Source organism: Ambystoma mexicanum, chromosome 2p, assembly GCF_040938575.1.
Source record: "Ambystoma mexicanum isolate Mex_15411 chromosome 2p, UKY_AmexF1_1, whole genome shotgun sequence".
In the NCBI taxonomy this organism is placed as follows: Eukaryota; Metazoa; Chordata; class Amphibia; order Caudata; family Ambystomatidae; genus Ambystoma; species Ambystoma mexicanum.
This window is the reverse complement of record NC_090923.1, coordinates 578,020,197-578,045,732: the sequence shown is the minus strand read 5'-3', so window position 1 is coordinate 578,045,732 and position 25,536 is coordinate 578,020,197. Positions and strand designations below refer to the sequence as shown.

Below are 25,536 nucleotides of genomic sequence, written 5' to 3'. Positions count from 1 at the left end.
GTTCTGGATCACCCTGTCCAGTGTATAACTCGAAAGACTTCTCACTGCATTAGGTTTTGTTAGAGTCTTGCAGCATCTTTGGACCACACCTCACAGTGTGCAAGTCAAATGAAATCTCACAGTTTTAAACTTTCTTATCTAAAAAGGTAGATCTTTGGTCCAAACGTCCCAGCAAGCAAGTGAAATCTCTTGTTCCTGTATTAGATCTTCTAGCAGGCAAATGTGCATTGCACAACAATATGACTCCGAGCATTAAACACAGGAGGAGACAAGCACTCCACCAGTCTTTTATGTTGCACGTCATTTTGATTACATTTCTTGCACCAAGTGAGGTCACAGAGCATAACATCTACTTCGTCTGTGCTTCTCCTCAAAGCAGAACATCTCTGACTGCATGTACCTTTTACACCTGTAAAACAATGAGGAATCTATAGAGATTCATTGGGCCTCATTCCGAGGTTGGTGCTAGTCATGGCGCTGTTAGCACCATGACTAGCATCATTACCGGTACCGTGTCCGCCCTGGTTCAATGGGGACTTACCGGTCTAGTCCGACCTTTGCGGGACCGGTAAGTCCACATTGAAAATACCATTCCCCATACCCATTGAGCCCCCGTAGGGCTCAATGGGAATGGGGAGGGTGCTAATAACGGTACCGTAAATTACGGTACCGTTATTAGCTCTGAAGTCCCTTTCCGGGTCCCGTCCTTAATGCCTGCTAAAAGTAGGTGTTAAGGAAGGACCCGCAAAGGGACCTCGGAATAGGGCACAAAGGGATTACCGGCACCAGTGTCATTACCGGTGCCCGGTATCCCTTTGCGCCCGGGTCGTAATGACCCCCAATTGCCAGTCGTCCTGCACGTATAGAGGAACCAGGGTTAGTACTTCTTTTTTTTATGGTAGGGTTGTTTAAGTCACAGAACTCATCCTATATCTTTATCACTATGCAGATGTTAATGTATTTGTGTATGCAGTCCTTTCTGGTTTATTAGCTCTTCTTTTGAAATGAGAGGTTTAGACTTTTTTTGGATATTTGGAAAACACTTGCCAACATGAAACTAAGGGGGTAATTCATAGAATTCGGCACACAAGTGGTGCACACAGTCTGTGGTGCGCTCGCGCCAGGTAAATTGCGTGGAAAAAGTCCCCCCGTGGTGTGGGCTGCCTGTGGGGCATGGCCAGGGTGGATGGGCTGCCTGTGGGGCAAGGGGAGGGTGGATGGGCAGCCTGAGCGAATTTCGGAGTGCGCGGGAAGTTTCACACGTGATAGGCCCTGTGCGAGCGGGGTACGTGTATTTGAGGGGTACGCAGGGAGTTTCACACGCGATAGGCCCTGTGCAAGCGCGGTACGTGTATTTGGGGAGTATGCAGGAAGTTTCACACACGATAGGCCTTGGGCGAGCGTGGTACATGTAATTCGGGGTTGCGCGGGAAGTTTCACTGCGATACTCCAGGCAAGAGCGGGGTACGTGTATTTGGGGTGTACATGGGGAGTTTCACACGTGGTACTCAAGGCGAGAGCAGGGTACGTGTATTTGGGCTGTACGCAGGGAGTTTCACAAGTGATTTGGCATCGTGGGCCCTCGCGGGTGTGCGGTTCCCCTCTCCCCATGCCCTGCAGGCAGCCCACACCACAGGGGACTACCCTACAATCCTCACCATGACCTGCAGGCAGCCCACATGGCACCATGCACTTGTGAGCACACTTGTGAGCCCCGACTCATGTCCCCCACCCATCCACCCACCCCCAGTGACGGGCACCTGCCAGCAGGCCCCAACTCATATTTCACAAAAGGTAGCAGGCGCTCCTCTCCAGAGAGAACATGGCATGATAACCTGTTCTGAGGTGAGAGTTTGCAGCACACACTTTTTGCTCACTGTACCTTTCACAGATGGGAAATATCCATTTGCATATCAGTCTTTGTCCCGCCCACATGGGCAGTCCAGCACCGAAATGCTATGGCAATTCCTCTCTGAACAAGAGTACCGACAGCAACCCCATACACGTGTTTCAGCTTTGTTGGGCCTCATCAGTGAGGTGAAGCTGTGCCTCTCTGAGCACAGTGAGCAGGGAGACCACGTCTGGTTGTCCCCAGGTAACTTAGGGTGACCAACCCCAAGTTCCTTACACATATTTCACAAAAGGTAGCAGGCGCTCCTCTCCAGAGAGAACATGGCATGATAACCTGTTCTGAGGTGAGAGTTTGCAGCACACGCTTTTTGCTCACTGTACCTTTCACAGATGGGAAATATCCATTTGCATTTCAGTCTTTGTCCCACCCACATGGGCCCCAACTCATGTCCCCCTGCACCCCCACCGTCCAAGCAGTGACGGGCACCTGCCAGCAAGCACCGACTCATCTCCCTCCACCCGACACGTCATCACACTCCAGACCCATGGACCTTATGGCCACCCAAATCCCACCTCAAGCCACCCCAGTCCAAACACCCCACATTGAATTCCCAAAGTCATGATAAAAAATACATAACCAGCATGCCCATGAATACATGTCCCTCAGACCCACACAATGGTGACACATGACTGTGAAAAACAACATTGTGACATGCACAAAACAAATGATAGAAGACCACACAAGTAAAGTAAAGAAAGAAAGTGTATTGAAGAATCAACGAAATGAATACAACCAAATCACACAATAATGAAAAGAAATAATCCAAGTCCGGAACTCCAAAATTGATCCAAAAAAATAAATGCTGCAACCAATAAGATCCAAAGTAAAATGGCTCCTATGGGTCTGTCCATAAAAAAAAAATCACAGTTCAAAAAAAGCAAAGTATTCCACCATGGGTCCAAGAAAATGAAATCCACTTCGAAAACTATTTACAAAAGAACATCCAAGGGTCTATGAGCCCAACAATCTAAATGAAACCTACAAAAAAACCCTACCTAATAAATAACTATACACAAAAAGGTGGGGCATAGTCCATGCGCCCCAAATGAAAGAAAAATAGAAACGAAACCTAACACTAATGAACTATATACAATGGCGGCGGGCAAGTCGTACGGCTCACTTGTTGCTTTCCCGGGCCAGGGCATCATCGAACTCCTGTTCAAAGTCCTGGAGGTGGGCCTGTTCCCTGGCCCCGAGGTCTCGCAGGGATAAAGCCATGTCCACCTCCAACTCCCTGCAAATTTCCTCAAGGCACTCAGCCCGCCTCAACACCCTGTGCATGGATTTCTCCGCCCTGACCATAGTGAGCCGTGCCTCTTCCGCCCGCCGCCGATCTGCATCTATTTGCTGGCCCAACCACTGCCACATGGAAGACACTCCCAATCCAGGGTCCTCCTGCCCTCCGGCCGATGCCTGCCCGTCTGATGTTGATGGCCCGAGCCATCATCGCTCCCACCTTGAGCTTGCTGCTGCCGTGCATGTGCCCTGCCTGTTGATGCCTGCACGTTCTCCTCCTGCTGGGGTCCAGTTATTGGGGTGGCCACCCCTGCTGGACCTCTGACTCCCGACTGTGGCAGGGATGTGTCCTCCACCAGCCTGGCTGCTCGGTCAGGTGCAGCTCCACTGGGTGGCCAGTTGATACATGGCCAGGAAGATGGCACGGAGGACGACTGGCGCATAGGGAGTTCAGTTGAGGAGGGGGTTGGTAGAAGGTCCAGCAGACGGAGGAACCCAGAACTGGTGACCCGTCCTAGTAGGTTGACGTGGTCAATGAGGCATCCGAAATAACGTGCAGAGTCCTCACGAGAACCCTGCACATCATCCCGGATGCCACGTTGACGTAACGCCACCCCAGCCAGGACAGGCTCAACACGGTCCCGGATTGCCACGTCCGCTGCGAGAGGAAGGCCAGTTGTTGTTAGCGGATCCCCTAACTGAAAACGGGTCTGGACGAAGGCATCCCTGCTGGTGCAGGATGATGCAGTCACAGGATCGGGGACAAGATTACACACAGGCACCTACTCGGCTGCCTGTGCTGCCTCCTGTCCCTGCCCCTGGACTGCACCACTAGTACCACTGGAATCCCCCCTCCAGACCCTGTGTGTGGCCCTTCCACTGCCTCCTCCTCAACCAAACCCTCCACCAACCTGGATGACTCGGTGCCATCTTCCTCCATAGGCCCCTGTGGGGTCTCAGCTGCCCCTTCTGCTGCCGAGGAGTCCACCTCCGACCTCCGCCTCTTGGACCTACCCTCAGCAGCTGCGGACACAGCACCAGACCCCTCACTCCCTGACGAGATGACAACATGGGAGGGGAGCTGGGCCTTCCGTCTCCGGCTGGCAGCGGGATCCCTGTCGCTGTGCTCCACAGCACCGTCCCCGCCCTCTTCATCAATTGACGCTGCATACAGGGAGAGACAGAACACAGGCATCAGGGAACTGTACAATGGTCTGATACACACATGACAGTTGCACATGACTGGCAGTGTCAAAATTCACACATGGTATCACAATCCCCAACACACCTATCATTTGAACCCACACACATGCGCAAATTAACAGGAATGTTGCAGCAGGCAGCACCATCCATACACATACAATAGCATGAGCATCCGAAGGTTAGCCTGACATCACATGCAACACGGGGAGTGCCAAACACATGCACATACGCCACCAGACATACATGCATCTGTACATCTCCACCACCTGCCGCAGTTAAATAATCGGCATCTATGTCACATCTTCCAATCAGCCTGTACATTGTGCACATACATGAAGGTGCAACCAGCATCCATGTGTCACACCACAACCATGCCACAGTACATACACATAATTTTAAACATGTGTGTACAGACACATGCATTTGGGCACCGTGCATTTGAACACATACACCATTGATGTGCCTCACACATGACTGGACTCACATGCGTCAGGCTCATGTCCCTGTACATACACATCCATACATGAGCCTTCCAAGACATAGGTCCAACCTGCACACTCCTGCCACACCTCAACATGCACAGCGTCCTATCAGTACGCATGTACACTTACCGCTTGACTCTGGACGGGTCTGCCTCTGAAGGACCTGGAGGTGGAGTGCTGGGCGTATATATGTTCCAGGACCTTCATTTGGTTGCCGGTAAGGCGTACCCGGCACCCCTCAGCATTCTCTGTCTTCAAGAGGCACCGGGCCTGGCTGAGGGTCCTGGACCTGAAGTCCTCCCAGCACTTCCGGACGTGTTGCATGTCACGGGCTGCTACCCCCTCCACGTTGATGGTAGCCACAATGTCCTTCCATATCCTCTTTCATCCTTCATTGTCGGCACATGAACTTCCAAAGAGGGCAACATAATGCCCCAGGACTTGCTCCACCAGGATGCCAACTTCATTGGCACTGAAGCTGGCAGCCCTCTGCTGGGGGGTTGCCACTGGTGCCAGATGGTGTTGTGATGGACATGGCAACCCCCGAGGCAGGTGTGGGTGGGCAACTGGGTCCTGAGGCTGGGCTGTGGAGCAATGGAATACCAGTAGGGAGTCTTCTGTTCCAGCAGGGGTGGTCACAAAAACTGGAACCCTGCAGATGGCTGACGTGCAGGCACCAAATAGCAGGGCACGTGGCCAGCAGTCAGGCAGGCAGCAGCAGATGGCAGGTGGGAGTGTGCTCGGGGTTCTCAGGGGGCAGGAAAATGGCCTTCTGGGCAGGAGCGTGGTCTTCCATGTGTTGCTGCGTGGCCAGCTTGATACGGAGTGATTTGGCACGTGAAAAAACTGCATGTCAGTGTGTAATTCAAGGAAAGGCCCTTCGCGTGTAAGCGCGTCTGTGACGTGACACGCGCGGGTGTTTCCCTGGCACGGGTTAAAGATCCAACGTGGGTTTCCATCGCTCTGTACGTGCTTTTCGTGGGAAGCGGTGCATGTGTTTTCCAGGCGTTAAGGTTCACACGCGATTACTTCACAGCGGGTGGGTGTTGGCTCCGCGTTCTTCTTCTCCATGCAAGGCAGACGGTGAGTCACACATGCCATTTTTCTCACTGCGGGTGTCCATGTTTGTCACGTACCCCTTTTCTTATGGGCATATTAGATTGCGTGTTGATCACGTACGTATTTTTTGGGCTCCTGGCTGCCACAGCATACTGCGTGTGTTTTTTTACATGCACGTGGGCAATAGGGGTCGCTTATCTCTTTTTCTTGCTTTTCTGGGATGCCTGTGCATTGCGTGACACGTCATTTCTCCTAGGGGGCCACAGAATGGGACATTCATCATAGCTGTATATACGTGTTTTTTGTTTGCACACATCTTTGTAATGCGCAGGGAAGCTACCACCTGCCTTCGTGTGGCGGACATGTTTAGGCCTGTGCGTGTCTTTGGCCGTGCACGGGTTTCCCCTATTCGATTCCATGAATATGTGGGGTTCGCGTGCGTGTGGGCGTTCCGTGTACTTCCCAGAGTACATCCCCAGTTAAGCTCTTATTTTCATGCGTTGTTCCCCATTCCGTGCGTTAAGCCCTGCTTTCTGCCCCCTTTTTGGTGTTTGCGCTAATGTTGTGCACTTTTGCTGTGCGCCTTGCGCACAGCGTTCTGGATGTTGCAATGACGTGTGCGCCACGCACGGATTTGGCGCACTTCCTGGGGGAAACACATGCAGGGCCTTTCATGAATCGCACGCTTGCTTTTTCACGCTTGCGCCAGCTTGCGCCAAGTTTTTTGGCGCACATTTGTTCCATGAATCGGCCCCTAAATGACTTCTCACGAGTTTAAAGTTCCCTGTTCTCTTGCTGAATCTATGGACCACACTTCTAAGCATGCAAATCAAATGTATCCGTATTATGCTATAACTCCTTAGTCTCTAACTGTTGCTTTGGAAAGCACTTCCCAGTGTGGAACTCACAATGGATTTCCATTACATTTGACTTTCTATGTCTATTGCTCTATCGTTTAACCACTCTTTACAGCGTGCACCTCCAACTTTCCACTATATGTTATTATATCAGTCTCTCACTTGATCTTAAGAACCCAATTTTCAGCTTATGATTCAAATAACTCCTCAATGTATTAGACTCTCTTAGTCTGGATTGATGACTGCACCTCTCAGTATACAATTCAAATGACTCCTTACTATTTCATTCTTTGTGAACGATTGCTGGCCTTGGAACTATAAATACCAGTAGTCAGCAATCTAGACTCCTCCTCCTTATTCTCTCGCCAATATCCTTGCTTCCCACTTCAGATCATGAGTTGGTTCCCTCCTTGGTATCTTCTGGACTTTGGCCTCTTGCCAGCTCCCTCTTCTAGGCCGTCAACTTGTTAACATTCTCCCTAGAATCTTGTTCTGCCCCTCCACACAGCCCTCTGAGACAATCTTCATTTCCAAGGCTGCATCCATGGACCATGGCCTCCTTTCTGCTGGTGGTCTCATCCTGGGTGTTGGTTGATGCCAGTGTTGGTAGGTTCTTTCTCTGCATTGCTGTTCTGCTTCCTTGTTGACCTTGTTGACCTTCTCTGGCCATCTTCATTGGATATAGCTGAATGTTTAACTTGCAGCCAGTAAATAGTGGCAGGTTTCCTGATGGCTACAGCTCCCCTGTCTACGTCACATCTAACAGCAGCAACGTCCTCACTCTTGTGAATTTCAAGCATGCATGGCAAAGAACCCAACACTTTCAGATGCACTTGACTTCTCTTCATCTGCTACTCATGTGTACGCCTCTGTGCTTCCACTGATTCGGGGGCTTGCCAACAGCTGTAATGAAAGCGTCTTGCATTATGATTAATTTATGATGAACTTTAAAATTAGGGAGTTAGATTCCACCCACGGCACACTGTTGCTGCTTTTAATTTTCCAAGGTCAGTCCTTGGGGTGGGGGGTGGGGGTCCTGTAATCCCCCTGTGACAAAGTCACATTTAATAACTCTCTACTGTGGTGTAGACCAGGGAAGCACACCTTGCAAGGGAATAGGTACGTGAAGAAGGTATATATGTCACAGATGGCCTGAAGAACACACACGCTCTCAAAGACAGTTCAAGTGTTATTATCAAAAGTATAGAGAAGGGGCTATCTCTGGCTCGTACCGCTCACTGTCTTGTCTCCCCTTGGCGGTACCCTCCCTATCACAGGCATCTCTGAATTTCAAGACGATTGCTAGAGATTGGTAGCCCCTATTGTCTAGTAGCTGACTGACTGGCTTTTCAATCTTACTTCCTATGTGAATACTCTAGGTGGATCCTAACCTGGGTCCCACAATCATAATGCTATCAACCACCCAGGTCTCACTCAGTCCTTTATTTTTATTCTTTTGTACTCCTCATCCTGATGTTCTATCCTTCCTTCTGCTTTCCTCTACTCTGTCCCCTCTCCTCATCCCACTCTCGTTGAGTTCTACCCCTCTCTTCCTCCAGCTATCCCTCTGATGTTCTTCTTTCTACTCTATCCTCCTTCACTCTCTGCTTCTACTCTCCACTCTATAACTCTCCCTTCTCCACAGTCCACTCTATCATTCCATCTTCTCCACTCTACTACTCTACACTCCACACACACTTTATCCCAGTCACTCTCCTTTCACTCTCCCAGTCACCATCTCATTCTTCCTTATTCACCCCTACTCTCCCCTCTGCTAGTCTCACTCACCATGCATGCACTCTCACACCCGAGTACCACTTTCTGCCACCAACGAACACCTCACCTTGCAAATATTTATCAATCCTTATCCACACTCTTCTGCAGAGTCCTTCCTCTGCTTTGTCATTTTGTCCTTCTCCTCCCTTGACCTCTCCTGCAAAACCCAAGCTGCCTTGATTTTCAGGTCTATTGTTATCATCCCCTATATACTTCCCCTTCCATTGGTTCTCTCCCTCAACTGGTTCCCCGAGCAAACCACTGCCTTCCTTTTCTCCAGAAGCTGGGTTACAGGTGTACATACACATATAGCATGATTTAAGTCCCACCCCCTTTTTGTACGTACAGTATAGTACATTTCAAAGTTTATATCAAGACTAAACATAGCATCTGTATTGCTGGATTGATATGTGTACAGCTCTGCGGTCCTGCTGAAGGTATAATCAATTTCACAGTTTGTGCCACATAGGGTGTCTGGATTGCTGGTTTGATGAGTGGATCGCTCCACAGTCTAGCAGTTCCTCACCAGCTCTCTCCCGGTTGGGTTGCTTGCTCCACTGCCAGGACATCTAGGTAATGTAGAACTATGGGACAAACAAAAAAGGACTGCCAAGCATTGTGCCCAATATGTATGGGGCAAGAAAAGGTGGTACTTAGTTCACTGAGCCAGGCACAGGTAAAAGGGACAGGGACTGGAGCCCTCCTATCGCCAAACACTGTAGGTTGAGAGGGGTCCCATCCTCTCTTAGCAGTGTCAGGTCTCTGACCTAGTCACATAATAGGAGAGGGTTCCCTAGAGCCCTGCCAATTGCCCCTTCCCTTGAGTTTCATGAGGACAACATCATGTGCAGTGAAGCGTTGGCAACTCTGGGGCAAGTCCTTTCAAACCAGCAAGTACAACCTTCCAGTTCCAACAACCATCTACTATCTATACCCCAACCTGCCCCACCTAAGAAATGTGTCTGGGAATCCCTGCTACAGATACAGGCTATGACTATATATTAGAGCAGGTGTCCATCAAGACAGTTTTTGGTCCCAAAAAGGTCAACCTTCCTCACATCCCTGGATATTTAAAGAAGCCCCCATTGAGAAAATCCTTTAGGAGTATGTGTCTGGCTGAAAAGAAAAAAGCCGAATGTCTCATCACCTAAACCTTCTTCGCTAAGTTGTATTTCTTTGTCTTAAGTTACAATGATTTTTATCCTCAGGATCTTCAATGTGAGGTGCTTTCAGGAATGACTTTCAGCATTTAGCCGTAAGTATTTGACTTTTTCAGCGTCGGGATCTGAGCAGAGTGCATTCACTTGGGAGTAGCTGTTAAATGCTATCCTGTAGGATAGCCACTAATATTTGGCTATGGTAATGGTATTGCCTGGGCTTTAAAAAACATTTCTTGCAGACTTTTCTTAAGTGGTGATTCAAAAAGGGACTGCATCTCTTTTTCTGCACAAGTGCACAACGACTGAGACAATGTAACACCTCCATTGTGTTCAGGTTGGTCAGACAGACGTCACACATGAACTCTCAGCCATGTAATTTCAGTCACACAAGAGGTGACTCTAGAAAACATGCAAGTTGCACAGATTGACTGATATGAATGCTTACTCCAGTTGCACAGTCTATCGGGATTGTGCATCAAATTTCACATAGATCTTCCGTGGCCCTTAAATGGACATTTTCATTTCTTGTGCAGGGATGGGAAGCCTTGTTGGGAAAGTCGGTTGCTGTCAATTCGTAGGGGGGAAAGCACTCAATCACAACGACACTAGGCAATTGGACCTATTGGTACTTGGGAGAAGGTCACCTACTGAACAATGTCTTCTGCTTCCACTACTTTACCGTCATCTAGCTCCTTTATAGGGAACAGGAAAAGGATAGGGTATTCGATTTCCGCAGGCATATGTAAGCTCAAAACAGAGGATTCATCTTCCTCCCCCAGTGTCCGCGATATGGGCAAGATACAGAGGTAAGGCGAATTCAATGGGAGTGTTTGACTTAGAGTCTCCAAGCTCACAAATCCCTCCAGGATTCCAGTTTTCTCACCGTACAGGTCGAATAGGGAGACCAATTATGGGCCTTGCTTGTGTGAAACATAACCAACCAATCTCCTCTCACACACATAAAAAACAAGTCCGTACTTCCAGATACAAAGATAATCAATTAATGCAAACGTATACAATCTATGCCCCAACTTTACAGTATATAGATCTTAAATGATTTATTTATTTATTTCACTTGTAAAGCAGGCACAAGCCCTCAGGCATCAGGGCGCTATAGAACCACTTACATGGGTCCCGAAGGCGATAGGCATAAGGTTACATAGGAGCAGTCATCGTTATACAGTATCAAGCAGTTACAGTTTAGTTTACATGGCAGATTTAGTTGAACAACCAAGCTTTCAGTGCATTGTGAAGGCCCAGAAGGAACCTTCAGCTTTGAGGGTAGGTGGTAGGGGGTTCCATCGCTTGGCTGTAATGACTGGGAAGCTTGTGCCTCCAGCTTTCGCACCTTTGAATTTGGGTTTTACACACCTGTGAGAGTAAAGAGTTCTGGTGGGTCTGGAGGGGTAGAACATGGTGACTTTGTACGACAAGTAAGGGGTGGCACACTTGGAAATGCATTTATGAGTGATGGCAAGAGTCTTGAAAGTGATTCTTTCTTTGATAGGGATCCAGTGGACCTTTCTACGGGCAGGTGATGTGTGCTCTGAGTGGGTAAAGTTCAGGGCTGCGCAAAGGGCATTGTTTTGTATAGTCTGGCGTTTCTGGAGTAATTAACGATCACTGAATAACATTTCACCAATATTTATACACAAAACTGTAAGGTGACTTACTGTTGGGACTATAGAGCTCTTGGGGATATGTTGTTCATTATATCACCAAAACAAAGTAAGTAAAAATGTTATTTTCTGTTGCTTTTATCCAAAATAGCAACGTAATCGGAATGGATTTCCTTTGAAAGTTATAAATAAACATGAATTTGACATACTTCTCTAGTTGCAGGGTTGGCCCTTTGGGTGGAAATGGACTTCAGAGAAGGGCTGGGCTTCACAGCTTGGTGGGCATAAGGGTGGACCGAGATTGGGCATCAATGTGTGGATCGGGCGTGTGGTGTTAGGCCTTGAGTGAAGATGGGTTTTGGAGCAGGCATGGGCCTCATGGCAAAATGGACTTCGGTCTCGGGATAGGCCACATTAGTTAATGTGCAAGAGACCTACCAAATGTTTGGTAAAGTGAATTTAAGATGGGGAGAGCCGTGCAACAGAGTCTATCAAGTACAATGTGATGATATCTTAATGGGCCGATTACACTATAATTGGTGAGTTTGGATGTCAGAACTAGCTCATTAAATAATCATTCTCAACTGAAAACTATATGTCTATTATAATACACTTGATAAAATAATGTTTTAAAAATGAGCCCACTTCTTGTAGAGACCAAATAAGTCTGGAATCTTCACCCAGCGGGGCAGTTGGCATTGCCATCCTATGCAAATCCCACCTCTCCATTTCACACTCGGAGGAACAAGCCTACAACTCACTGCAAATCCCTCCTGGTAAAATGTCTGCTCACCCCCTCCGACACTCACAGATTCCTGCTTATATCTAGGCCCCTTGGCTACAACAGATGCTATGGAGAAACACTTAATGAATCTTAAGCAGCAATCTTGGTCTTCCACCCCCTTCCTTGCAATACTAATGGACTTCAATACCCAGTTTGATATCTCACATAATCCCATGACACAATCTCCTCTGGACAACATGGGAACCCTATATCTAACACAACTAGTATCAGGCCCTACCCACTCTGCAGTCCATACCCTAGATGCAATCTTCTACTCTCCAAAAGTCATCACCCCACTGCCACCTCACACGCTAGTCATCTGCACTCTCTTGACTGTAGACCCTCCCTCCCCCGGCAGCCCCAGGGGCATCTACCCACTCTCCTCTTTGGAAGAAAGTCAAAGTAACTCCTGACCCGGCAGATTTCCTACTTGCCTCCCTCACTTCAACACCACTCCAGTCGGGTTAGATCTCCATCTGCTACTTTGATCTCAGGCCCTCAGATCTCTCAGCTCGATTACCCATGTCAGATGTTTCTCTAGCAGACAAGGCCTCTCCCCCAGATGGTTCACCTCAGCTCTCAAATCTCTCAAATCCCAGAACCACATCCTAGAATGCAGATAACATGCAGACCCCTCTCCACCAAATAGAATAGCCTACACCCACCAGCTGAAAGCTTACCAGGCAGAAATACACATGACCAAAAAATCAATTACTGGAATAGAATCACCAATGCTTCAACTGCATATAGGGAATTCAACAAGCTTACCTCCGAATTGAATTCCCCAGAATGCACCATCTCTACCACCGCCCATACCCAAATTCTTTGTGATTCCATCTCAGACCACTTTCAAAAAATAGCCCTAGAAAGAAACATTGCCATCATCTCCAAACTAGCATCGCTCACACCCCTCTACCCCTACCCAGCGACTGTGACCTGGCCATCAGATCCACCTTCCACCGTCCCCCTCTTCTCTTCCTTCTCTCCTCTCTCACACCGTGAATTTCTAATGCTACTACCACACAGCCACCACTTGGGATCTGCAGACTCCTGCCCAGGACTCTACTAAAAGAATTCTTATTTTCAACCTATGCCGGCGACATTGCAAGATCTATTGTTAACACATCTCTCACTTCTGGTACCTTCCCAGCAGAATTCAAGACTTCGTACATCAAGCCCCTGCTCAAAAAGCCCTATCTCAACCCCTTTGTGCCTACCAACTACAGACCCATCTCAAACAACCATTTTATAGCATAATTAATGAACAGTCTACTCCCAACTTTGGAATTTCACAGAATTCAACCAACTCCTCGACTCCGTCCAATCCGGTTTCAGACCACTAAGAGGAACTGAATCATGTCTAGTCTCCATCTGGGATGATCTTACAAGACACTCAGACTCTGAAGGCTGCGCCGTGCTAATTCTACTCCACCTTTTGGCAGCGTTCGACACCACTGACCACCACACCCTTTCAAACTCCACTCTCTCAGCATCAGGGATGCAGCTCTGAAGTGGATAATCTCTTTCCTCTCTAACAGATCCCAAATAATACACATGGCTCCTTTCCCATCAAAACCCCCGCCCTGTTGCCTACAGATTGCCACACGGTGCCTATCTCTCACCTCTGCTGCTTAACCTGTACCTCACCCCCCACTCCCTGCACTCATACAATTCTATGGCCTATCTTGCTACAACTATGCAGATAACACCCAAATCATCTTCAAGATCCCAAAGGGCCCCTCCTCCCCGATCTTGCATCATGCCGCTCAGAAATAGAACACTGGACAACGGCTAACCACCTCCTTCTCAACCCAGACACCACCAAGATCATGCTCTGCAGAAAGACTTCCCTCTTCCCACAACCCAACCCATTTTCACTCTCTCTAGGCCCACCCCGCACTACCCCCAACACAGTAAAAAACCTTGGAAGAATTATGAACTTGGTCCTGACACTATAACATCATATCAATTCAGTCACTAAAAGCTGCTTCCTACATAGGTGCATTCTCCAACCCATCTTTCCCTACCTGACCTTCCCACACAGAGTCATAGCAATCGTTTCTATTGTCCTCTCACGCCTGTACTATGCTTACGGCCTGTTCCTGGCGGCACCCACATCACAACTAAGAAAACTACAACGTGTACAAAACACTGCAGCAAGGTTCCTTCTTGTCCTAGGCCTTAGAGAACACATTACACCCGCCCTTAAAGTCCTTCACTGGATGCCGATTGGGTGATGATCCACCTTCAAGGCAATGTGCATCACCCATCAAGCTCTCTGCAACACAGGACTGGAATACCTGCAACATAAACTCACATTCTATAGGACAACCAGAAACATGAGATCAGGCACAGCACTTCTCCTGGTGATTCCAGTGGCAACATCACCCAGAATAGGGGGCTGATCTTTCTCAGTCCAAGCACCCACCATCTAGAATTCAATTCCACTCGCCATCCACAGCATAGAGGATCACATCGCTTTCCGGAAGGCTCTGAAACCTGGCTTTTCCCGTATGCATCCTGACTGACTGACTTAGTCCTTCTTCTGGGTGAACCAGTACCCCCAGAGAGGAATGTGGGGGCACCTGATGAGTCGAAAAGGTGGTACCCAGTCGGCACTGAAAGGATACCAGTCATAAGGATTCCTTATGATATGCTCTGCAAAACATTGTTATAACTAGATGTCAGCCTTCATTCACTGCTTGGTCTAGCACTCTATCACAATGGAGCACAGCTGCACCCCTCCCGTGGCCCAGTCACTCACCAGCATACATTTGCAAACAACCCCTGCTTAACTTCACCTATCCAAACACACATCACCACTTCCCATGAAGAATTCCGGCCCAGCTGTACACATAATCAGTCCTCCTGATACTCCGTCTCTCCTGACAGTCTGTCGCATGCTCTCATCTGATTTCCATGAGATGCTTTCAGGGAGCTAGCCACTCCCTACCTACCTTCATGCTGGCTAAAAATTAAAACACACATTTAACAATCCTTCCTTCACATCTCACATCTCGGACCACAATCCTCCAAAGGGTGCTCATCCCCACAGTGCTTCAAAGCCATAACTGGCAGTAGGCACTATACAAGTGTCATATAACATGTGGACAATTTCCAAAAGGAGGAAGAGATTTTGAAATGACATTGTATCCCACCTGACTTTATGGGGACTAAGTAGTACAGGTAATACAATCTCTGACCCTCGGATGTTCTGGAAACTAAACAATGGCAGCTGGAGGCAAGGGTTTGGTGGTCACTCTCTGCAGACAAAGAGATGACGAAGGTGGATCCTGTGGAAGATTCACAAGGTTGAGATGTGTGAAGATTTGAAAGACCCATTGGTCTTGAGTCACTGCTCATCACTGGTGGTAAATGTGACCTCCACCATGCTTCTGCCAGGGAAAATATGTTCATGATCACAGGAGGCTCAAGTACCAGTATCTGAAATGTGCCAATCAGAAGACTTTGTAGCATCTGCTTGTCACCAGTCGCTCCCTTCACTTCCGTTCTTGCCACTTGGGGGCCTGATTTGGGGTTTGTTTCCTACTGGACTTTCCTTCTGGACTTCATGCGACAGTGCTGTGGTGAATTGGGAGTGCTAACACCTTATTTTCCATGTTACTTCCCTTCTGGATCCATTCCAGGTTTTTGGCAGCCAGTATGCTGCTTTATGTACCAGGGTAGAAGCAGGCAGCTGGGGGGATCGGGAGGTGTATTTTGGGCTACCGCCTGTCTATTACCAGTAATTGACGTCTGGTACCATGAGTGGTTCCTTCTCTTCTTGCATTTTCCTTGCAAGTTGTGAACCTGAGCAGACTCTAGGTGACAACCGAGGAATCTTGTAGGACATAGATCCTTCCAGTGGTGAAGAATTGGGTTCCTGGAGGGATCAGTACTCGACCTCCAGAGGATGGAAGAGCCCTGAGTTGTGCTTTTCCTTCACAGTGTTTCGGTGGAAGTCTGGACCTCTTCTAGAAGAAAAGGATGCACTTTCCGTTGCCAACAAAGGAATTCTGTACCACCAAGAAAAGTGATACAATTCGTTCAGAGGACTCAGCTGGAGGCTGACCAACACCAGGGTAGGCAAGACTTGTATTGAGTGGATATCCAGGCCACACTTCAGTAACCATAACAACCTTATCTGTCAGGGAAATGGACGTCCAATGACAAAGGTTTGATGACCATACCATGCACATTGCTAGGATTAGCATAAACGTGTGCTGAAGATCGAGAACCATTGGGCTCAGATAGTCTACAAAATGAGGATGCAGCTATCTGCACAGTTCTGACAGACCCTCCGGCCTCTGGTGCAGAGGGCTGTAAAGAAACTGCTGCTCCTACATCTGAAGCATAACAATTAAAGAGGAAATCCACTGTCATCACAGAACTGGACCCCTTTCTTTCGCCTGCATGTGCTGATGACAACTCTTCAAGGGTTATGGCGCATTATACCTGCAGAGGGCACAATTCTACCCCGATGTAGGTTGGCCAAGTATGTGATGATGTAACAATAAATGGAAGAAATACGAATGGCCTACAACAAAGTGAATTGAAAAAGGCCTTTCTGGAGAGCAAGAGCGGGACCAGTCCCCAGCTATGTCATTTATTAGGAATACATGCATCCTCGTCACTGTTATGACAAAAGGATGATCCACAGTAGTAAAAGACTGGCTTAGCAGAGCTGAAAAAAATGTGGAGAAAAGTATTTATTTGTAGTTCAATATATCACAGTACCAAAACATGTATTTAATAATATTGATGCTGATAACATTTCGGGAATTAAGTGTAATTAAACAGGAACTTTCTTTATGTAACAATACCAAGACAAGGCCAAGATCTGTACACTTGCTAAAGAAGTGCATTTATTTCTCAATGAATACAGCAGACTCAAAATGTGTGTCTAAGAACATGACACAAATACAGAAAAGTCTAGGATATTGTCACTAGTGCCAGGTTCCTGGATTCCCAGGATACAAAGATGAGCAATTTGTATTGTATACGTCATGTGCACGGAAAATGTATCTCCAATTTGATTGTGATTGCATTTAAGGACTGTCTTTATCATGCATTTTGAGTACAAAAAAAATTGTAAAAATGCAACGTCTAGTGCAGTCTTCGGTAAAGATAATGGGCCTCATTACACGGTAGGTGGTAACCATGGGGCTATTAGCGCCATGGTTGCTGCCGGTATTTTACTGTGTCCACCTTGGTGGATGGTGGAATTACCGCCCTACTCTAAGATGAGCGGGGGCGGTAATTCCCCATTCACCAAGCCACTTCCCCATTCCCATTTTTGCCCCATAGGGCATAATGGGAATGGGGAAGGAGCTAATTACGGTACCGCAAATTGCGGTACCATAATTAGCACCGAGGTCCCTTTGCGGCACCCTACTTTAACAGCTGGTAAAACCAGCCGTTAAGGTCGGGTCCCGCAAAGGGAACTCGTAGTAGGGCGGTAAGGGTTTACCGGTACCGGTGCCCTTACCGGTACCGGTAAACCCTTACCACCTACCGTGTAATGAGGCCCAATGCCTTTTAATTTCATTGACTGTACTTGCAGATGTTTTATTTACTTAAATTAACATGAAGAATCATAGCGGAATCAATGTTGTATTAGCATAAATATTTTAGGTTGCTGTTTCCTGAAGTAAACTGCACTGAGAAATGGCCTGTGTGGCTGACTGACATACTCCAGAGAAGATTTTGGGGAGAGGCGAGACTTGGTGAGATGCTTCATACCGGGACCTACTGTGCTCTCTCCCCACTTATTGCCTCATCCTGGCATGGTGCAGTTTGTTGCGGTGCATTGCGGTGCATATGTCCCAGCAATTGTGCATTCTAGGGTTGTCGATTGGGCCTTCTACGAACACATTGATGCTTCACCGATTTCAGGCAACCTTCTCATGTGTGAAGGTGCTGGAATCTGGGGAAAGCGGCGGGGTATCCAAATGGTATGTAGCCAGTAATGTTCGGAGGGTCCTAACTATGCACAATTTGGTTCAGATTGGTGAAACGGTGTGAATTAAGGCACAATGCTTTTCCAAGCCACACACCCGCAAATACATTTTAACTTTTGCTGAAATCCGGGGAACGGGGTGGGGTGTCAAATGTCATGTAGCCAGTATTGCCCAGAGGGTCATAACAGGTCTCTATGCAAAATGTGGTGCAGATTGGTGAAACAGCCACAAACCCACACATTTTCACTTTTCACTTTTATAATATAGTTATAATTTGTGTTCTAAGCAGTCCACATTCATTGTGAGTCATAATAACCTTGGAAAATATCATTACCTAAGATCATATCGTACATTCATTTAGCCAAGCGAAGCCATAGCCGCAGATCAGATGTTTGCACAACAAAATGAATGCTGAGAAAATTAATTCTATTTATTGAGAATTGTGTGACATACCAAACCTCTGAATTGCCTTATTGTTGCTTAGGGAGAACTGCACCTATGTGTTTTGAGAACACAGCATACGTGTGGATTCAGAGCAGAGTAAATAAATCACTGAGAGAAAATTCAAATGTAAACCAGCATGAGCCAATGCAAACCATCCATTATATATATGTACTGCGCCTACACAGCCTATACATTCACAACCCCAGACGTGTACAGGGGAACTAAGTTAGATAGATGGGAATAAATGTTATTGATTTACATCGTTTTTCTCTAATACCATTCTTGTCTTGATACTGGAGAAAATCAAATATTTTAAACACACTTGCTTTATGTTGAAATGTTATCTATTAAGCAATTGTTAGTATTTAGAGTGAAGCCAATGAAGAGTAGAATGTTTCTAATGTCCAGTATGTTTTTAAAATGCAATATTTATATGTGAACTGTCACTATTAGGAGTGAATGTCTCTGAGGACATATAATAGTGAGATTCATATAGGCAGACAATGTGGTTCCATTTGGTTGGTATTGGATTTCTTACACATATATTGTGCTGATCTCCACGGTGAAAAGCTGGAGACCACCTTAGTTGAAGTTGCTTTCTTTTAAATACATTTCACTTTTGAATACCACAGTGTCTGTTCCTTGGCCTCAATTGAGTGGTGGGAATGTATAAATGGGGGATGTTAAATTGGCATGCCACATCAGCTTGAGTCAAAGATAAAAGCGCACAGATGTCTACAGTGCAGTCCCTACGTGGATCGGCAGCAAGGTATGTGTGCATTTCAGATAGGCATTACAGCCAGTGACATGTTGCTATGCAACCCTGGAGGCCAAATGAGGCAATTTAAAATCCCAATTGAATTAGAGTTGTCAAGACGAAGCCCCAACATCTCTGCATTTCAAGAGGAACTGTTGCCGGACGTGTAGCAGCTATACTCGAGTAGTTGCCATCATAGTGCACTGACTTATCACCCAAAGCATGATGCCTACATTGTTAAGGCTTCTCAAATCCCAGTCATTTGCCCGAGCCCATTTAAGAACTAAGAGTATACTAAAGTGGTCCATATCCTTCCAAGGTAGAAATGCTAAACATGCACATTATATCACTTCCCAACGCTAAAAAAAATTGAATTGCATGCAAACTCATATTAAATAGTCCCCATCTGTATGCCCATTCACACACACAACATATTAGTTGAGGTCATAGCGAAACCTATGCATCAAGTGCAGTATGGAAACATTTTAAATATGTATGAGTAAGTTGTGCAGGGCACCGGCAGTACATTAGTTTCCAGGTGTCATGTTAACTCTGATCAGTATGATGAAACAATAACCATTATTTGTATATTATTTTATCAGAACATTGACAATGTCTAAGCAACAGCTCTGTGCAGTGACTACATTGGGGAGCATTGAGATAAAAGACTTGGCCAGAATAAATGTAGTGTTTAATGATAGCATCTTACATGCCAACTTTGTTCATTCCATTCAGTCGATTTCAATCCAGGCCACCTTTACATTTTGCATTCTGGGACTTGCAGTCCTGAATTTCCACATTATAAATCCAGGACGACATGTCCCAGAACGTAAAGTTAAAACCAGAACTGGACTAGCGTCTCCCAAATGGAATGAATAATGTTGGCATTTACAGAGCACTGGAAACAACTCCCTAAAATGCTCGGCTGTAAAGCCAGCGTATAACCCTGAGGTGAAGGCATATTGTTTAATGCATGTGCAAGGACGTTCTCATTTACCTCTTGGTAGCGGGCAATGCCTCCATTGACTGCTGCATCTATCACTCCATTCAGACACATGCTCAGCAGGTTGATGTTGCTGTGGTGCTGTTTGTGCTGGTACTGGCTGATGAGCGTCCGTAGCTCCTGGTTTTTGTTTTCAACTACCTGGATCGCATTCTCCAGGGGACTCACCTCCACCTGCAAAATAATCACATTGTCACTTTTGCAAAACACGGCTAATAGCGGCGCCTCCTCCAGGTCACTTCCATGTTACTGAACTTCAGAACATCTGTATTGTACGCAAAGAAGAAAACCGAGTCACATCTGAGCGTGTTATTGCTGAACAGTTCTCTTTTAACCTCCTCTGATTTAAAGCTAAAATGGACGTCAAATAAAAATCTCCTACACGGTAGAGGTCACGTAAGCTGGTCATTCATTGCTCATTCAAAAACGTTCTGTCACTACCATGTAGTGTTCTGCAAAAATGCTGAGATAGAATTCTTATGTCTGTTAGACAGAGGGAAGCCAAGATCACCGCGAGGTTCATTGTCAGATAACATGCTTTTACATTCAAGTAAATCATCATAACACATGTCCTGTGAAAGCTTCCTTTTCTTGCTAGAAGACAGTCATTAATACTGCCCTCTATGAGAGCACAATCCTGTACTTGAATATTCCAACTCTTACCTGTGATGGGAGAGAGATAACCTTGATATTAAGGCCTACATTTACCAAATAAGCAATTATATACATTCTACACAGTATGAACATTATGCACCCTTGATCATTTCACAATACTTGTGAGCACCAGGTAAAAACACCTTGATGGTGGCGTTGCTATTGGGGTTTGGGGAGGTAAGGGGGCTATGGCCCCTGGTCTTTTGGTTGTAGCCCTGCATAGAATCTCAGGAGCTAGAACCAAAAGGCTAGCTGGCCCCCAGTCCCAACAGTTCGGACATTAGCTTAGCCCTGGGTCTTTTCCAGAGCTAGCAAGGCCCCTGGTCATTGCTCTCCCTTTATCGAAGTTGTTTGGTAATCGCCTGCCCCGAAAATACTTTCTAAATGAATGGTGGGCTACAAATGTAGGCTGACATTATGTCTCTTGATGAAGATGAAAGTCAGAATGACCTTCTAGGATAAAGGAGAGAACGATACACGTCCATATGAACTATAGTGCCATGATGTTCAGAAGAAATTACCTGAAGTTTGCTCATATTTTTGGATCATGTTATAGTCACAAGAAACAGTTTTACAGGACAGCGTAGTTCACAGGAAGCCACGGGCTCAAATGATTTGTGCTTTACAGAGGCCAGTACTTTGTTTGGAGCCCATTGAGGAGCAGGGTCTATAGATGGAGGATGAAGGTTACAGCCTTTGAAATGGATTGATTTTTTTTATTTATTTTGAAGCATTTGTATAGCGCACAAGACAAACTAAATCATATCTAGGCGCAGATTGGAAAATAAAGAGCACCAAGCGAGGAAAGCCCAAACACTAGTTACCGGGGGGTCAATCCAAACAGAATAGCTGTTCTCAGTCAAAAATTCCCAACCCGCCCAATTACTTGAACAGGTGCGTTTTAAAAACCTTGCAAAAATGGCAGAGAGATTTAAGGGCCCGAATCTCCAAAGGGAGACTGTTCCACAACTTTGGCCTGTACACTCCAAATCTGCTATCCCCCAGACACACAGTTCGAAAGGGGAATTTGCAGAAACAGTTTGACACTTGACCGCAACCGACGGGTAGGTTGATAACTACAGATTTCTTTAGCTATGTATGGTGGGGCCAGATTGTTTACACATTTAAAAATTAGGCACAGGACTTTAAAGTCGATTCAATCCTTTATGGTGAGCCAATGTAAAGATAGCCGTAAGCTTGAAATCGGAGAGGACTTCTTTACTCTAAAAATCATTCTCACTGCAGCATTTTGTGCTTTTTGCAGGCGCTGGACTTGTGTAATTCGAATGCTTGCGAGCAGACCTTTGCAGTGGTCAAGATGAGAGTTCACCGAGACTCCGACCACCACTGGATGATCCTCTGCCAGAATAAACGGAGGAGCCCATCACCAGACGCACAAGGTGCCAAACACTGACTGCACCTTGGCGCTCAGCAGAGCTTCACTCCCCAAATTCTCCTGCCAAATGCAGCCTAGATTTTTTATTGTGGGGACGAAGGATAAGTCTGAGCCCAAGAAGCATGGTGGACCTGGGCACCTACTATGATTGAGAAGATGTTGAGGCCCGAACAGCTCTACTTCCATTTTGCTGGCATTGAGTTAGAGGACATCGACCCCCAAACATCTTCCAAATATCATTCAACCGTCTGAAACGCCTCATCCACATTTCCTATTTTGTTGAACACCTGGGTGTCATCCGCATAGGAGGGGAGGTTAACCTCATGCCTCCTCATTATGTCCATCAGGGGGCGCAGGTTTAAGGTGAATAGAAGGGTGGAATGCGGGGAACCTGAGGGACTCCACACTCCTGTGGGAGAGAGTCTGAGATTAACCCACCCATTCTCACCTGTTGCTGCCAATCTGAACCATTTGATGATTTGGTCAGAGATGTTTCCGGTCTCTCTGATGCGTCTAAGTAGGATATGGTGATCCACTGTTTCAAAGGCCGTAGAGAGATCCAACATAACCAATTAGGATAGTTCTCCCTGGTCTGCCATTTCCAGGAGATCATCCGACACAGACATCATCGCAGTCTCAGTCCCAAACTGTGGCCGAAAACCAGACTGGAGAGGATCCAATAAGGCTTCTTTCTCTACATATTCCTGTAGTTGGGATGTAACAATCGTCTCCTGTATCTTACCCAGCAAGGGTAAACCAGCCACAAGTTGGTAGTTCTGCAGATATTCAGGGTCTAGGTTAGACTTTTTTGAAAGGGGCGTAAACATGGGCTATTTTAGCACAGAGGGTACAGACCCAGATGACAAAGATATATTTATAAATTGTGTCATGAAAGATAAAATCTATGGAGCCAACCGCTTTGCTGCACTCGACAGGATGGCAAAAAATTTAATGTCGGTGGGTTCAGATTTCCCGATAACAATAATACTGTATCCTCCATAAAAGTTGAGAAAGAAAAAGGCTCTCCACTTGTGGAAACTCATGGTTCCCTTGCTCCAGAAGATTCTAACAGGATTTGTGCCATCAGAGTGTTGCTGACAGTTAAGTAAAATGTTTTCCTGGATCAGCTCAATCTTTCTATGAAAAAATTAGTTAAAGATGTTAGCCTGATCCAAAGACGATTGTACGGAGGAAAATAAACATTTTGGCTGCACAAAATTAGCCATAATCAAGAAAAAGTTGCTTGATTGGTTTTTAGACACCTCTATTTTCTTAATCAGAAAGTCTGACTTGGCTCTAAAGATTCCATTTTCATATGCTTTAAGAGCCTGCTTCACCCTTTCAGCATTAGTCGAAGTTCTGCGCTTCCTCCACTTTTGTTCCATTGTTCAGAGATGCTTGCGTAATGTCAAAATGTCTTGGGTAAACCAAGGTTTGGAAATTCTTTTCAACTTTCCAGGCCTAAACGCAGTCACTCTGGAAGAAAAGATTCCCATAATCGCCTATCCCTTATCAAAGAAATCATCACAATACCGTGAAGTATATATGGCATCCAAGGCATTTGTAAGCGCTCCAATGCTCTATATTTGAAAGAAAAAAATATCCTCTGGAGAATTTAGGAATATAGCAATGGCTGTAAGGAAAAATCCAAAGGAGTCTACAAGGATGCCTTTACCAGCCAAACTCTGAATGAAGGACATAATGTAACAAGAGGAGGGTTCATCTTTTTATCAACAACCTAGTAACAAACATAAAGCAATTCACCTGTGTAATGTTTACAGTTGATTCTTCGTTTCCTACATCCATGATGGGCAAAGGTTCAGCCAAAATGCAAAAGCGAGAATATAGGAATTATGCAGGCAACAGGCCCCTAACTGATGCAATTCTAGGGTGGGTGGGGAATGCACCCTTTCTGTTGAGTAAGTAGAACTGTCACTTGAGCCAGTGTCACGGACCTGTCATTAGCTAGATCTGAATGCCATCTCTGCCAAGGCCACATCAAAACCATCAAAGCCAGCTAGTAGTTGACTGATGACCTGAGCTTTTGAAGAGGTTTTTGAATCAGAGGAGGTGGAAGGAAACATTTTGTCTTGTTTAACTAATTCAGAAGAAGAACACCTCTTAGTGAATCCCGTCAGAGATCCGGTCAGTAAACGTTTGGTGAATCCTGACATTTTAGAGTAAGGCAAATAAGCCTATTAGCGATTGACTACTGTGTTAAACTCATCTGGGCCACTATGGGCTTGTGGGTGCTCTCATGAGGATTAAGGTAAGTCTCGCCAAAGGAGCCCTCTGGGAGGCAAAGTTGCTTAAGGTGGGCTGTGTAGTGAGTCCACAGGCAGGTGGTTCACTCTGGTACTATTACTAAACAACAAGAAGAATTTTAAGTCAGAGGTGCCATGTAGAGGGTACTTTGCTTTCTGCATATAGCAATTGGAAATAATACCAGATTCGTACAAATGTGTTGTATTTTAGATTTAGTTCTTTTTCAATTGCACATGGTGCACCATAACAAATTAAAGTGCTGATAACAAATTGCCACGCGTAACGTGATGACATGTACTCAGAGTGTCTGCTGTGATATTATTTCTCTTTCCCTTTTAAGTGTACAGCCAGCAGCATCAAGTGATGCAAAAGTATCCATTCTGAAATCTTGGTCACTGATTAGCTTCATCAAGCTGGACATTTCAGTTGCATTTTCCATGACAGCTTGGGGGACTTGTAGCTGAGGGAAGACCAGTTTCAGTGCTAGAACGATTGGATTTAGCTCAAGAAGTTTATATGTGATATTAGGAATGTTGGCTGACCAAGCAGTTGCTTAAGCCAGGAACTTCTGCCCTCCACATTACAGATATCTATGATATGATATGATATAATATTGCATTTATAACACTCCTATACACAAGTGTTTCCGCACTATAAGTGTTGCCGCACTATAGTTGAGTAGTGAGTTCTAATGGAAATCCGAAAAAATGAATTGATAATAACTTTTGACTCATATGACGGATATGCCGAAGGCTGTGGCCACTTAGTGGGTCCAAAAGAAACATAGTGGGGGAACATGTACAGTGGACATGGATAAAGACCATGGCTACTGGCCATGAGCGAAAGCCATTGCTAGCTAGTGGCCCAGTAGTATTTTAAAATATACAGTGGGCACGGCCGAAGCCCATGTTCACTGGCCAGGACCAAAGGTCCTGCTTAGTGAGCCCAAAAGGCATGTATTGTTGCCAT

At 46.2% G+C, this 25,536-nt stretch overlaps 1 protein-coding gene across 4 annotated transcripts in view; it reads right to left on the bottom strand.

Annotated features, from left to right (window-relative positions):
* The window catches only part of DOCK3 (dedicator of cytokinesis 3), a 2,582,899-nt gene that overhangs the window by 158,804 nt on the left and 2,398,559 nt on the right, over positions 1–25,536 (bottom strand). For all 4 annotated transcript variants that reach the window (XM_069644069.1, XM_069644070.1, XM_069644071.1 and 1 more), the window contains one exon: positions 20,247–20,426. In XM_069644069.1, coding sequence (XP_069500170.1) covers positions 20,247–20,426 — 180 coding nt within the window. The remainder of the gene's footprint in view (positions 1–20,246; positions 20,427–25,536) is intronic.